The sequence below is a fragment of the Etheostoma spectabile genome, chromosome 20, assembly GCF_008692095.1.
Source record: "Etheostoma spectabile isolate EspeVRDwgs_2016 chromosome 20, UIUC_Espe_1.0, whole genome shotgun sequence".
In the NCBI taxonomy this organism is placed as follows: Eukaryota; Metazoa; Chordata; class Actinopteri; order Perciformes; family Percidae; genus Etheostoma; species Etheostoma spectabile.
The window spans coordinates 19,238,654-19,251,526 of record NC_045752.1 but is presented as its reverse complement, the minus strand read 5'-3'; the positions used below and the strand labels follow the sequence as shown (position 1 = coordinate 19,251,526).

At 40.1% G+C, this 12,873-nt stretch overlaps 3 protein-coding genes across 3 annotated transcripts in view; 2 read left to right on the top strand and 1 right to left on the bottom strand.

Moving 5' to 3' along the window:
• dapp1 (dual adaptor of phosphotyrosine and 3-phosphoinositides) overlaps nucleotides 1-843 on the top strand; it is a 13,716-nt gene extending 12,873 nt beyond the window's left edge. Inside the window, exon 9 of the mRNA XM_032499836.1 lies at nucleotides 319-843. Coding sequence (XP_032355727.1) covers nucleotides 319-342 — 24 coding nt within the window. The 3' untranslated portion in view covers nucleotides 343-843. The remainder of the gene's footprint in view (nucleotides 1-318) is intronic.
• Nucleotides 844-2,422: 1,579 nt separating this feature from the next.
• lamtor3 (late endosomal/lysosomal adaptor, MAPK and MTOR activator 3) lies at nucleotides 2,423-7,082 on the bottom strand. Its single transcript, XM_032499845.1, has 7 exons — nucleotides 6,960-7,082; nucleotides 6,639-6,687; nucleotides 5,607-5,641; nucleotides 5,388-5,446; nucleotides 3,869-4,002; nucleotides 3,270-3,333; nucleotides 2,423-2,793 (listed from the first exon to the last, which is right to left on the bottom strand). Exons 2-7 carry the CDS (start codon nucleotides 6,645-6,647, stop codon nucleotides 2,720-2,722), a joined length of 375 nt encoding a protein of 124 aa, XP_032355736.1. The 5' UTR covers nucleotides 6,648-6,687; nucleotides 6,960-7,082; the 3' UTR covers nucleotides 2,423-2,719.
• Nucleotides 7,083-7,191: 109 nt separating this feature from the next.
• zgc:123321 (Protein YIPF5-like) overlaps nucleotides 7,192-12,873 on the top strand; it is a 9,126-nt gene continuing 3,444 nt past the window's right edge. The window contains exons 1-4 of the mRNA XM_032499834.1: nucleotides 7,192-7,357; nucleotides 8,029-8,090; nucleotides 9,974-10,096; nucleotides 10,767-10,912. Of these exons, the coding sequence (XP_032355725.1) occupies nucleotides 9,975-10,096; nucleotides 10,767-10,912 (268 nt within the window). The 5' untranslated portion in view covers nucleotides 7,192-7,357; nucleotides 8,029-8,090; nucleotide 9,974. The remainder of the gene's footprint in view (nucleotides 7,358-8,028; nucleotides 8,091-9,973; nucleotides 10,097-10,766; nucleotides 10,913-12,873) is intronic.

The following is a 12,873-nucleotide window of genomic DNA, read 5'->3' as shown; positions in this document are numbered from 1 at the left end:
TCGACAAAGACATTGTAAAAAGTGAGAAAGAACTTCGGGAAAAGTTAGAAAACGTCAACAAGTGACAACAACAAAAATGTCCAAACAAATCAACAAGAACTTTGGGAAAAGTGAAGACAATACGAGGGTTAACAAACTCATTTGACGGTTTTAGGGAAAGCTCAGTGTGACTTTTATTCAACTCAAAGTCTTAGAAAAAGGCGCCTTGAACTCAAGTGTTCTGAAAGAGGCAGCCGGCTTAAAACTAACATACTTAACAGAAGATCAGCTGATTTAACTCAGCTACATTCTGCATTTTTGGACACTCTGTGTTTCCAGTCACAGATAAACAAAGGTCGATGACTGCTGTCAGTGGAGATGTCCCTGGAGATGGAAAGAAGACGTCCCAGATACTCTGCTGGAGGAACAATGAAGAACAGCACCATTGAAAACTGAAGAGTAAACTCCAGCATGAGCAACACTGGCACAAAGTGACTGGAGGCTAACTACTTAGCCTTATGCTAGTCCAGAGATAAGTGGCTTGTAAGCGGTCTTGCTGTGCTGCTGTTCTTACTCAAAGGTTGTTTGTTCATAGCGTGTTTAACATGATTTACTTTCACAACTATTTACTTAAAAGGATGTTACTAGCATTATTCTATAAAACCAAAAACCTACGATGTGTCAATACTTCATGTCTGAAGCCCATTAGTTCCTACGTGTGAGGAAACGGCTCACTAATATATACTTAGCACCTACAGCTGGCCACAGAAGGGAAATTATGCATTTGTTGTCTTATTTCCACTCTGTAGTTTGATATATGTCCAGCATCAATGTGTATGTGGGATTGAATATGAATAAACAGTGTGTGTGTTCATGGAACATGTCACCCAGTGCCACCGTGTAGTCCTTGATGTGTGGAATGGAGCTCTATGGGACAGAGGAAGAAGATGTATCAGGCTGTGTAAGCCCAAAGAATTTCTAATAATGGAAGAAGTTCTACTCTCGCTTAACGTCCGGCTTCTGAACTAGTTGCAGTTCCACTCTGGTTCCACTCTAGGGCGCTCACGGGCCAGCGCAAAATGAATGGGACTAAGGAGCTATACCCCTTTTCTCAGGATATCATTTTTAGTCTAGTAATTTGAATGTTACATTCAAAAGGGCATGGCTAAGAAAATACATAATACTTGGTGTTAGATTTTCTTTAAAGTAGCTTTTTTTGTTCTAAAAACCCTTTTTAAATGTCAACGACGTCATACACATCGTACGCCCGGAGATACTGCTTCACGGCAAGTTCCGGGTCACTTCCTTTGTTCTCTGGAGTCATCGACAACACAGCTGACAGGTTAGGCTCTCCCTAGCAACACCTGCGCTAGACAGTTTGGTTTGCTAATGTTTTAATGACCACACCGGTCGTAATCGGACCTTCACTGACCAATCAGCATTCATTAGCAGAGTGCTAGAGTGATAGCATGTTATGGGCTACGACTCAACCTATAAGAAATACAAAGGACATACAGTAAGTACTCGTTCATTCAACTTTCAACCTATAATCCATGTTTAACTTGCAAAGACTGCAACCAAATCTGAGATTTCTCAACAACAATTAGGCGGAAGAGACTAATTTAGCCGTATAGCTCCATAGACTCCCATTCATTTTGCTCTGGACCTCGATCACCCCCAGTGGAAGTCTCGTGGAACTGCAACCAAATTCGTTACAATGGGATTTAACAGGGAGCGAACAGGCTTTCAGTAGACGGGCTTTGGTAAACCTCATTAAAAGGTGCTTTAAGCGACGTTGGGTGATGTTACTTCTTGTTGACATTCAGTGTTTTCAAACTAAACGAGAATAGCTTGCAACTCCCTCCTCCTCATCCCGTCCCCTCCCCCTCCCTTCTTTGCTTCCGCGCACTAACCCCCCACCCCCAAATCTTTGTCAGTTATTGTCTGGAACGCTGGAACACTGTGTGTGTATGCTTCATGGTGCAGGTGGGCACAGTTAGTTTTTGTTGCCGTTTGTAGACCCTGGGCTGTCTACAGAGACTGCATTTTTGTTTTTTTAAAGTGTGTTCTGGGGACAGGCAGCTAGCAGATAATGAGATGTTTTTTTTTACAGTGTGTTCTATGGACAGGCAGCTAGCAGATAATGAGATGTTTGCTTTATGTGACAACAAATGTTATAGCCTAAAACACGTGGGACATCGCTTAGAGCACCTTTAATTTGGCCATTACGGATTTTAACCTGTAGCACAGGAATATCTACAGTATTTAGCATGAAAGGCATCACATGGAAATCGTCTTCAGGGAAACAAAGGATGCCTGGGTTGCAATTGTGAGTGAAATAAACGGTATGGAGAAATGGACCTTTACCTTAAGACAACGCTATGCACTATATATTTCTTTACATTAAAACCTTAATGATGAAAAAAGGCAGGGAGACCACTTCAGGTGCTAAAAATGAAACATTTATTCAGACTCTTTGACATTTGATTTGACATATAAACTCTTGTCTAAGCTGTAAAAATGCACCTGAATTCTACAGAAAATGGCAGAAAGCATAGTCAACACAACGAACAGTGAACAGGAAAGTTCAATCATGATGTAAACAGCTGAAGATGATAACTCTTCCAAGTCATTACTTGGATAGAGCTGTAAAAAAGCAGAGGTTTTTTTCTCTCAGAGGAACTGAATGCACCATGAGAAGCAGGGAGAGATCCAGACTGGTGATCCTGTCAGTCAGAGTTTATGTCACCTCCACTACCTGCCTCAGCTCCTCTATTAGTGGAGCCAACTCCTTTTCCAGACTCATGATAAGACCTGAGGACACAAAGTGTACCGTCGTCACTTCACAGCTACAGCACTACAGTAGATGTCCAACAAACACGGAAACGTGTGTTAGGGCTGCGCAATGAATCCGATTTAACCGCAATCACGATTTGAAGGGAAATTTTACAGTTCAAGGTGTTTTTGTTCTGTTGATTGGTTTTATTGTTTCCCTGGTTTTTAAGTTCAATAAATGCAACATCTTTCCAAAAGTTAGTAAGCAATCGTGTTAAAGGATCGGGATTTCAATATTGACCACAATAATTGTAATTATGATTTTTTTCCATAATGAAGCAGGCTCTGTGTGTCAGCTATTGGAACCCATCCCTATTTATTCACAACGATATCTGCGCTTCACTGTCTGTAGTATATGAGTAGCTTTAAGAAGTACAACAAAAAAGGTGGTGTTTCAGTGGACTGAGGTGACCAGTGTTTAATGATCACTGAAAGAGAGAGAGAGAGAGAGTTACCTGTGTTGGCGTTGCTACTGGCAATGAAACTGATGACCAGTGGTAAGCGATTGAACTGCACAATCTGTTCGACACAGAGACACAACAGACATGACAAAAACCGGGTAGAGCTCAGGAGAAAAGGCAATGGTCAGTTGACTGATGGCTTGGTGTGTCTTGGTGAGCCCTTAGAACAGATAAGTTTGACTGATGGTGTTCACAGCTCTGTGTAGTATGAGGGGTTGTCCATGAAACAGCTTTTACAGTTCTACAGGACATCTGGGATCAGATGTAGAACTGATACATACGCACAAAAAGAGAGAGATAGCTGCTGGTGATATAAAATGATCCTAAGTAAAACATTTGGTTCAAGGTTGACTGCCAATTTCATTGATTGCGTTTCTATTTTTGCAGCCAACAGTGATCTGTAAAATGTCAAAGGCACATTTATAAACATAATTTTAAATTATGTATGACCAATTTCCTCATTCTTTTTTGCCGTTTGAGAAGTGATTTCCCTGGGCTGCTAGCTGCTTCATTTGATCCTTAATTGTGACACCCTTTGTAAAGTCTGTTTCAGTACGAGCTCTGTAGATGAATGATGCTGACGGAGATATTACCTGGTAGGTGTTGTAGTAGCAGATGATGCTCTTGTTCTTGGAGAGGCCCAGCTTGCTGCCCTGATCTGTGGCCAGAGCAAAAGTGGACAGGAAGCCAGGTCTCAGAGCGTGGACTGGGGCGTTGTCATTGGCAACTGCAGGGACAAAGAAGCCACGTCAACAACAATAACCATCCAGACGGTGAATGGCTGCTCTTCCTTCTTTATGGAAGTTCAGTGAACGCCTGATTAATTGTGTGCCAACTATGTGGCCCCTTGTCATTGACGCCTCTCCCTTAATGCATGCTTTGTGTGTGTGTGACTGTATTTCAGGCCTGTGTGTGTGATTTAACAACACAGTGTAAAAATAGATTTCCCTCTAAAAGAAACATGCATAACAGAACATATTTGCTTTTGCTCACCTTTAGATCAAAGAAACTACTGAGCCATGTTCTGCTCGCAACACTGACCGCTTTCTATTCAGTTAATATACCCTTGCAAACAAGAGTCCATCTACCATCCTTTCATTTTTAACTATGTGGCAGACCGTGGGATTGTAGAATAAATGAGAACGTTCATTTAACAGTTACAGGAAAACCAGGTGTCAAATATCACATGGGCGTTGCATTTCTATCTGAGCCTGTCACGTTAGAATTAAGTTTTCATGAAACCTTTACGTAACCAAGACCTGTGTGTGAATGACAAAAAGCCATCACTAGGGCTGCACATTATAATTTTTCTATCATCATCGCAACGTTAACTGGCGCAATAAACTCATCTCGAAAGGCTGGGACATATGGCAAAGGACACTTAGGATTCTTTGTGTTAGTTGAAAGAAAATCTCAATAGAAAATGCAATTTAAATTGAACTGTCATTCTATTTTAATGGTGTGTTTTGTATGTAATTCAATGACTTCCTTTCATTTTGTTGTCCAAATACAATGTGTTGAATTTAAGCAGAACACGGAAAGCAGCAGAAAGGCACAACCGAGCACACTTTAAAAGGCTTTAAACACTATGGAACCTTTCCCGCTTCGGCCCCCCTACAGGTTGTCTCATTGGATCTACAGCTCCTGTTACCCGCCATACGCCCCCCAACCCCCCCCCCCCCCCTCCCCCCACCCCCCCACCAACCCCCCCCACCCCCCTCCCGCCCCCCCTCTATGTTTGTTTAATTGGAACATAGAGCATACACACAGCTCCTGCTAAAGTTACATAGTGTTGCTTTAAAATCTGTTTATTTACCACAAATAATATCATTATGATATTCAACAGAGTTATTGCAATTTTGCACATAGACAAATTACAGGTTGCCTCTCTGAAAAAAGGCTCAGGAGAGAATGTTAAGTTGACAACCACAATAAGCAAGGCTTTTAGAAGTGGTCTTTCTCTGTAGTTTACTGCGGCCCACCGTCAGGAGATGTGCCTGCTGCCACGGTGGTTACCCGTTACTGTGGGCTGCTAGTGGAAATGCACAAAGGAAAGAAAAAGAGTATACAACATTTAGCCCAACATACAAACCTTCTGAAATGGTTTCTTACCTTTGATAACTGGGACACCGTCCCTGTCCGTCACTACAATAGCATGAAGGCCTTCAACACTGAAGGAGAACAGACAGTAGAATTTACAAATGCGTGCAATGCAACCCATTCCGTTAGTTACACTGTAGAACGTAGTTTTACAATTATACTACGGCATTCATCATACACACAGAATTTCCCTTTGGGGATCATTAAAGTATTTCTGATTCTGATACACACCTTTGCAACTGTTTGTACAGATATCTCTTCAAATCCTGCAAAGACAAACGTGTTAGACAAGGTTCTACATTCACTAGCCCCCTCACTGACAGAGACAGGCTGGATCTGGTACATATTCAAATATTTGTTATTTTTACTTTATTCGTATTATTATTTCATGTATATTGTATGTATGTATATTTTTCCTAGTATTTCATTTATATTTATATTTTGTGCTTTGTGACTGTTGTTGCTGCTGTAACACAGGAATTTCCCATTTTTCTTGGGATCAATAAACATCTATCTATCTATCTATCTATCTATCTATCTATCTATCTATCTATCCATCTCATTTGTCATCCACCACTACCACATAATTAATAGCATAATAAAAGGAAGTTATAGAATAAAAATTAGTTTAAAAAAACATGAATATATCAGAAGCTAGAGATAAAAGATATACAACCCAGACTTTCCCTACTCATAATATAATAACACCTTGTACTAGTAAAGTGCTCATTAAAGTAAACCCAGGCTTAAAGGGCGGCTGTGGCTCAGTGGTGGAGCGGTTGCCTGCCAATCGGAAGGTTGGTGGTTCGATCCCCGCCCCTGCAGTCATTGTCGAAGTGTCTTTGGGCAAGACACTGAACCCTGAGTTGCCCCCGGTGGAGTGTGAATGTGTGTGAGTGTTTATCTGATGAGCAGGTGGCACCTTGTACGGCAGCCCCGGCCACAGTGTATGAATGTGTGTGAATGGTGAATGTTTCCTGTAGATGTAAAAGCGCTTTGAGCAGTTGTTAAGACTGGAAAAGCGCTAGATAAATACAGCACATTTACATTTAAAGAGCAAAGTTACGCAACAATGACTTTCCACATTTGCCTCTCTTGCCCTCGAGCTGTAACGTTACTGTATTTTGCCCGACATGTATACACCACATATGCAACCTTTTGTATTGATATTAATAACGCTATCACGATATATGTTTCATGTGTTCTCTCTCTCTGTGCAGGGACTCTTGGACGAGCTGTAAGAGACACAAAGGCTGTACTTACATCAGCCATGGTGGCCAATGGTTTTCGTGTTATCCACACCGCTCGACAACTGTTGGGGAGATAACAGGCTCTATTAAATGTCCTCACTCGGTAACGGCAGCTTAGACCGCCTGTTAATACAACTGTAGGCGCTTTGAAGTGGATTAAAGCATGCTAACATGTTAGCTAGTTAAGAAGAAAACTGGCGAGATTTAGCTAGCTAACTGTTGTTACTTGCTGTAGTAAATGACGTTAAACTAACTGCTTAAGTTAACTTCTGCATGCTAAAAGCATTTCATATTATAAAGTAAAAAAAAATAGATAATAAATGGGTTCACGTACCTTCTTTGGAGCCTTTCGAATTGACTTTAATTGTACATGTAATGTCACACAGCAGCATCACATGACGGACTTGTTTTGTTTCCGGCGCTTGGAGAAGTGTTGAGGAGAGTCAGCGCTGCGCGAGACGCACTGCGCACGACGCACAGCGCAACGACGCACTGCGCAGCACCGCAGGATTCAGTAGACGTTCCCTTCAGTTGCCAGATGGTGAATGTTATGATGTAGAAAGAGTACCTCGCACCAGCAGTAGTAGGTAACCGGTACTTCTTTGGATCCTGTAAATGCTGCATCAACCTGGAGCATCACGACGGTGGGCCTCACAGCTGGGCTGTGGAAGGATTTAGAATAGTGATAATTGTTGGATCTGCTTCACCCACATTGAAAAGCATCCCTGAGGGGTAAGTTAAGTTAATAATGAACAGATGTAAAAACAGTCGTTTTAAACATAGTGTACTTATAGTGCCATGTGCCCATTCAATACAATTCAATTCAATTCAATTTTATTTATAGTATCAAATCACAACATAACAGTTATTTCGAGACACTTTGCAGATAGAGTAGGTCTAGACCACTCTCTACAATTTAGAAAGTCCCAACAATTCTAGTTATTTCATTGACGTCAACAAGATTTATTTTTGCACCAAATAGCACCAATTGATCCTTGCAAATATATGTATAATAGTAGCATAACCTGCTTTCTGAATCAATAACTTGGGCACATAAAAAAACGGTGTCAGTTATAATTATTCTATAATAATAAAATAATACACGCAAACTGTCTGAAAAAATAAATAAATACGCCAAGCCACAGAATCCCCATTTAATAAGAAAGTTACAAATGCAGATATATTTTCTTTTACATTGTATACAGTATAGTTTGGCAGTGCTTGTTGTTTTAAGTAAAGAAACACCACGCATATAGTCAGTGAGATTTTAGTTTAGTGTGAGTGTGTTGGATCAGAATAAAGAGGCGCAGAGCAGATGTCATATCCCTGAGACAGATCCAAATATAGCCAACTATGAATAGAATATGCTAGCAGACTGGGTCCCATGTTCTCTGCCCTCACAGCTCCATTCTGCTCTGGGAAGGAGTCACTACACTGGTTGGCTGTGGACTGCAGACTCAAACAGGTGAGTTTATTCTGTGTGGCCTGTGGCCTTTATGCTCTAATACATACATACATACATTTATACAGACATACATACATACATACATACATACATACATACATACACACAGTACACGCACATACATACACACAGTACACATACATACAGTACACATACAGACATACATACACGCACACCTGGACTTAAATTCACACCTAGTCACTTCATCACTTTATCACTTCAATACTGGACTCAACACTGACACTTTAATAATAATTTATGGTCTTTTCTTTGTTTATTTGACAAATGTTATTGCAATTTTGTTGTCTTTATACTGTCTTTTTTATCTATTTTTTTATTTCTTCTTCTCTTGCTAAAACTGCTGCTGGAATTTTCAATTTCCTTACGGGAGTCATCCCAAAAGGATCAATAAAGAGAAGTCTAAGTCTAAGTCTAAGTGTTATGAAAACTCAAATATGTTTAGATAGTTTTCCATGAGTCTGAATCAGACTTTAAACCCATCTTTTATCTTGATAATAATTCAAAGCATGAATTTAGACAGTTATATTGATAATCAGCGTTTAAGGGGCCCACATGAAGATTGGAACTTTAGTTTAATAAACCTTTTTCCACAGCAGATGTTTTACCCAGGGCTGTAGTACTCAAGTCCAGTCTTGGACTCGAGTCCGGACCCAAGACCGTTTTTCAATGGACTCGGACTTGTCTCGGTCTCGGCCACTGTGCCAAATATGGCTTTTGGTCTGGACCGAGTCCAGGTGTCTTTATTATGTTGATAATAATATTGGAGGGAAAGTGAAACCCAAAAGTATCGTCTTGATACTGTCATGCATAAGAGCTTTTTTTCTGTCCTGAACTCGGTCTTGTCTCGGACTCAAACGTTTTTGGACTCGGTCTTGACTTGGACTCAACTACTCTTGGTCTTGGACTTGTCTTGGACTCGACTAATGTGGTCTTGACTACAGCCCTGGTTTTACCGGTATCACCAGTGAAGCATAGCATACACTGTAAACAATGGCAGTAAAATCTACAGTTATTTACTTTAGATTTCACAGTAACATTACTGGATAGGATTTTTTTTACAGCAGAATGATGTAAAGTTTACACAACAACATCATAGTAGTCTAAGTATTACAGTTGAAGTCCCAGTAGTCAAAGCATTACTGTAAAAAAAAAATCACAATATAGCTACCATAGGACTGTAAATAGTAGACTACAGTATTTTTACTTTTTTTATCTTATGTTGTGTTTAATTGTTTTGTATTTTACAATGAATACATACAATACTGTAAATGAAGTACGGTACCTTTACTGTGACAAGAATTCACAGTAACTTGCTGCCAATTGTTGGCAGCAAGTAATTGTTTCACATTTATTTATGTGAAAATAAAATCAGTAGATAACTGCACTACAATGTAACTGTTCTTTTTTCAGGGTTGCCTTTTACATCAAATTCAATTTTTAATTTGTTCAATGAAAAAATGTTGAAATTACATTCTTTCATTTGTTTTTAAATCCAACAAGCAGTTTGTTGGATTTTAACAGAACACTAAAAGCAGCAGAAATGCAGAGCTGAGTCCACTTTAATATCAGTTTATTTATCGCAAATATAATTATTGCGATATTCAACAACGTTCTCGCGCATCGCATATTTTCTTCATATTATGCAGCCTTAATTTTGATCAAATTTAACTTTCTCCTGTATTACACTGGTTGAGAGAAATGTAAAAAAGCAAAAACAAATTAGGATTTAGACTGAGGCCCTCGAAGGTGACTGCTAAAACCTCTCAGTTTGTCTCTCGATACAAACGGAGCGCTACTTCTTCTGTTTCTGGTGAACATTTGTATTGTGTGTTGTTTTGTCTTGACGTTGTTCTTCTGGTTAGCATGGGGGACTTCCAGCAGTTTGAGCAGGACTTCTACCAGACAGGATATTACATCGATGACCAGGGCCACACCGTGGCTTACTGCGATGGCTACGATTCCACAGACCCGGCCTATTACGACACGTAAGTATTTAGACTTTTGAGAATAGTAGCTCTCATCACGCACGTGTACACATTCCAGCCATTGGTTTTACACTTTCCCACCGTTTAATAAGGTTGGGCACAGTGGCTTTAAAAAGTCTTAAACTGGCCTCACACATTTCATCGTTTTGTGGAAAATTGTGACATTGGGCTGTATTCAATATGAATAACATTGAATTAGCTTACACCTGGGTGCTTGGATAGCTCGTGTTTACTCCTCGACGCAGCGGGCCTGGGTTCGACTTATTCTGCATGTCATTCCCCCTCTCTCCACTTTTTATGTTTTCAGCTGTCCTATCAAAAAAAGGCCAAAAATGCCCCAAAAAACAATCAGTTGACACCTTAGGGCACCACAAGTCAAGGCCTTTGCTTTTGTGATGTTGAAAGGCCTTCTGGGATATGTAGGAAGGCAGTGACTTAAGTAAAAGTAGACGTGGCAGGTTTTAGAAAAGTGTATACTGCAAAACCCCACCATACACCGAAGACATCATAGAATGGCTTGCATATTGCTGACTGATGAACCTCTGGAGGATTTTGCTGATAGATGCTTTTTTCCACCTTTTGGATTATTATGACATTACAACTACAAAATACTTTTATATCCTTTTATATACGTGATACATAAAACATAATATATCCGTTTTGTTTTCAGTGGAGCACAGGCGTTAGTGGCGGGGGCTCTGGATCCTTCCATGGAGCAGCAGTACACTGGACAGTTCTTCCAACCTGCAATGCCTTCTGGGACCGTGGGAGGCACAGGAATAGATTCTCCTGAAGAGGAACCGCCACTCCTTGAGGGTAAAAAAATGACCTGCATTTGCACAAATGCATATTTCTTTGGGTCATTCATTATAAATACTCAAGTTGGATTGCTGTATTGCTCTTGAACGCTCTAAGGCTCTGAGTTATGAAAACTTTAGAAACAGCCACGCAATTGCATTTTATTTTCAGATTCAAAATACCGCCTTACCAGCACTTGTTGCACCTTTTCCGACACACGTGAGACCAGGTCGCCTCACTAGGTCGGTCTCACAGGCACTTATCCCAGTTTCCCCATACAAAAACAACTTTGGTCAGAAATCTTTTTTTTATACACATACAAAGATTTGGAATGACATTCCGTATCACATCACTATGTCAACAACACTATCATCTATCACATATTTTAAAAAGGCATACAAACAGCTCCTTCTTAACAGTTACACTTGCACACATTAATACATTTGTTTATGTATTGTCCAAGCCTTGTTTGCACAGACCGTATTTGTTCAGCCCAGCTGATGTTTTGTATAAATGTCTTTTGTCCTTATGTAACTGTATTGTGGATTTCATTTGTCGAAATCTATTTTTCTATATCGATGTCTTGTATTAATGTGTGTCCTGACGTGCTGTAACCCTGTTTTATGTTTCTGCAGAACAGGAACCTGCTGAAAACCAGTTTTTAAACGGAGTCAGGCCCGTTTTTATACTGTAATGTAATTACAATATAAAAATTAATTAATTGTGTAACTTTTTCTAACTTTCCTGTATAATAAATATATGAAATGAAATGAAAGGAAAAATGGATTAGTTGAAATCCAGCAACTGTTTGTTCACATAGAGGTCAGATGTGTTGAACAGCTAATGACTGAAAGCAACATTCCTGCGTTGAAACTTCAAGTAAAAGCCACATGGCACTGGGACTTCACTCCATACCAAATGTGCTCCAGCTAAACTGTATGTTTTCATTCATCAGTACATAACTTTTGCTATGTTTACACCTCACGTTCACATTTTGGAAACGCTGTTGCACGGTTAGGGTTGAAAACTCTGGGGTTGCTTTGTAGTCTAGACGGGCACAAACGGAGACGTTTGGAAACGACGATGCACATCAGTCAGTCTTAGCTGTTAGATGTCCTTACATACAAGGGGGTCAGCCTCTCCTCTCTAAGCTGAGCTCCTGCAGCGCCATTTTAATGCTACCAAGCCATCACCTGCATTGACTGCCATTCATTTTGGCGTCACTTTGACAGCTAATAACTTTACATCTGAAGCGTTTAAAGACTCTATTTGTCTATTTCTAAAGAAACACGACAATGTATAAAAGGCTCCATTCCCTTGTACCTCACGTTATGGCTCCGTAGCAGACGTTTTTGTAGAAAAATGGGATCTGTTGGTCCATTTCTTTAACTGTCTATGTGTAAATATCTTTCAGTAACTGTTCCACTTCGTCGTTAGACCAAGCTAATAACTCCCCGTTAGGATCCCTTATTCTTTGCCATTGTTCTTTCTCCAAAGTATTTTCTGTATTTTCAAAGTTAACCATTCATGATATTTAACGGCCGAGTTGATCTTGATGAAGGTCTGGATGGACCGAAACGTTAATTTCCTGTAAATAAACGGTGATGCTATAGCAAGAACAGACTGCAAGACTTTTCCCCCTGTTCCAAGTCGATGGTATCAGAAGAATTTTTGGTATGTGCAAGTTGTTTCTTTAAAAATGTTACCCCCGCAGTCTATCTGCTTCCTGTTTACACCGGCACGCGCATGCCCAGTGTATGCGAATGCTCATGTGATATACATTTCCAGACGTGTAAATATGGACAGAGATTAATTCTGCTACTGGAGCTAAAAAGATCCTTTTTGTCCCAAAACGCCGCTTAAAAATGAAAACTTAGTCTGCATTGCATGCAAACAAAGTGCAAAGATCAGGGTTTTTTTTAAATATTTGTTTTCTGAGAAGGTACCTAATTTATCTACCCCCCCCCCCATTCCCCCAC

Excerpts from the sequence above, each read along its gene's own strand:
- lamtor3 (XM_032499845.1), bottom strand. Across the intron at positions 4,003-5,387 it reads CGGTGTCCCAGTTATCAAAG|TTGCCAATGACAACGCCCCA; the intron begins GTAAGAAACCAT and ends TTGTCCCTGCAG. Across the intron at positions 3,334-3,868 it reads GCTACTACAACACCTACCAG|ATTGTGCAGTTCAATCGCTT; the intron begins GTAATATCTCCG and ends TGTGTCGAACAG.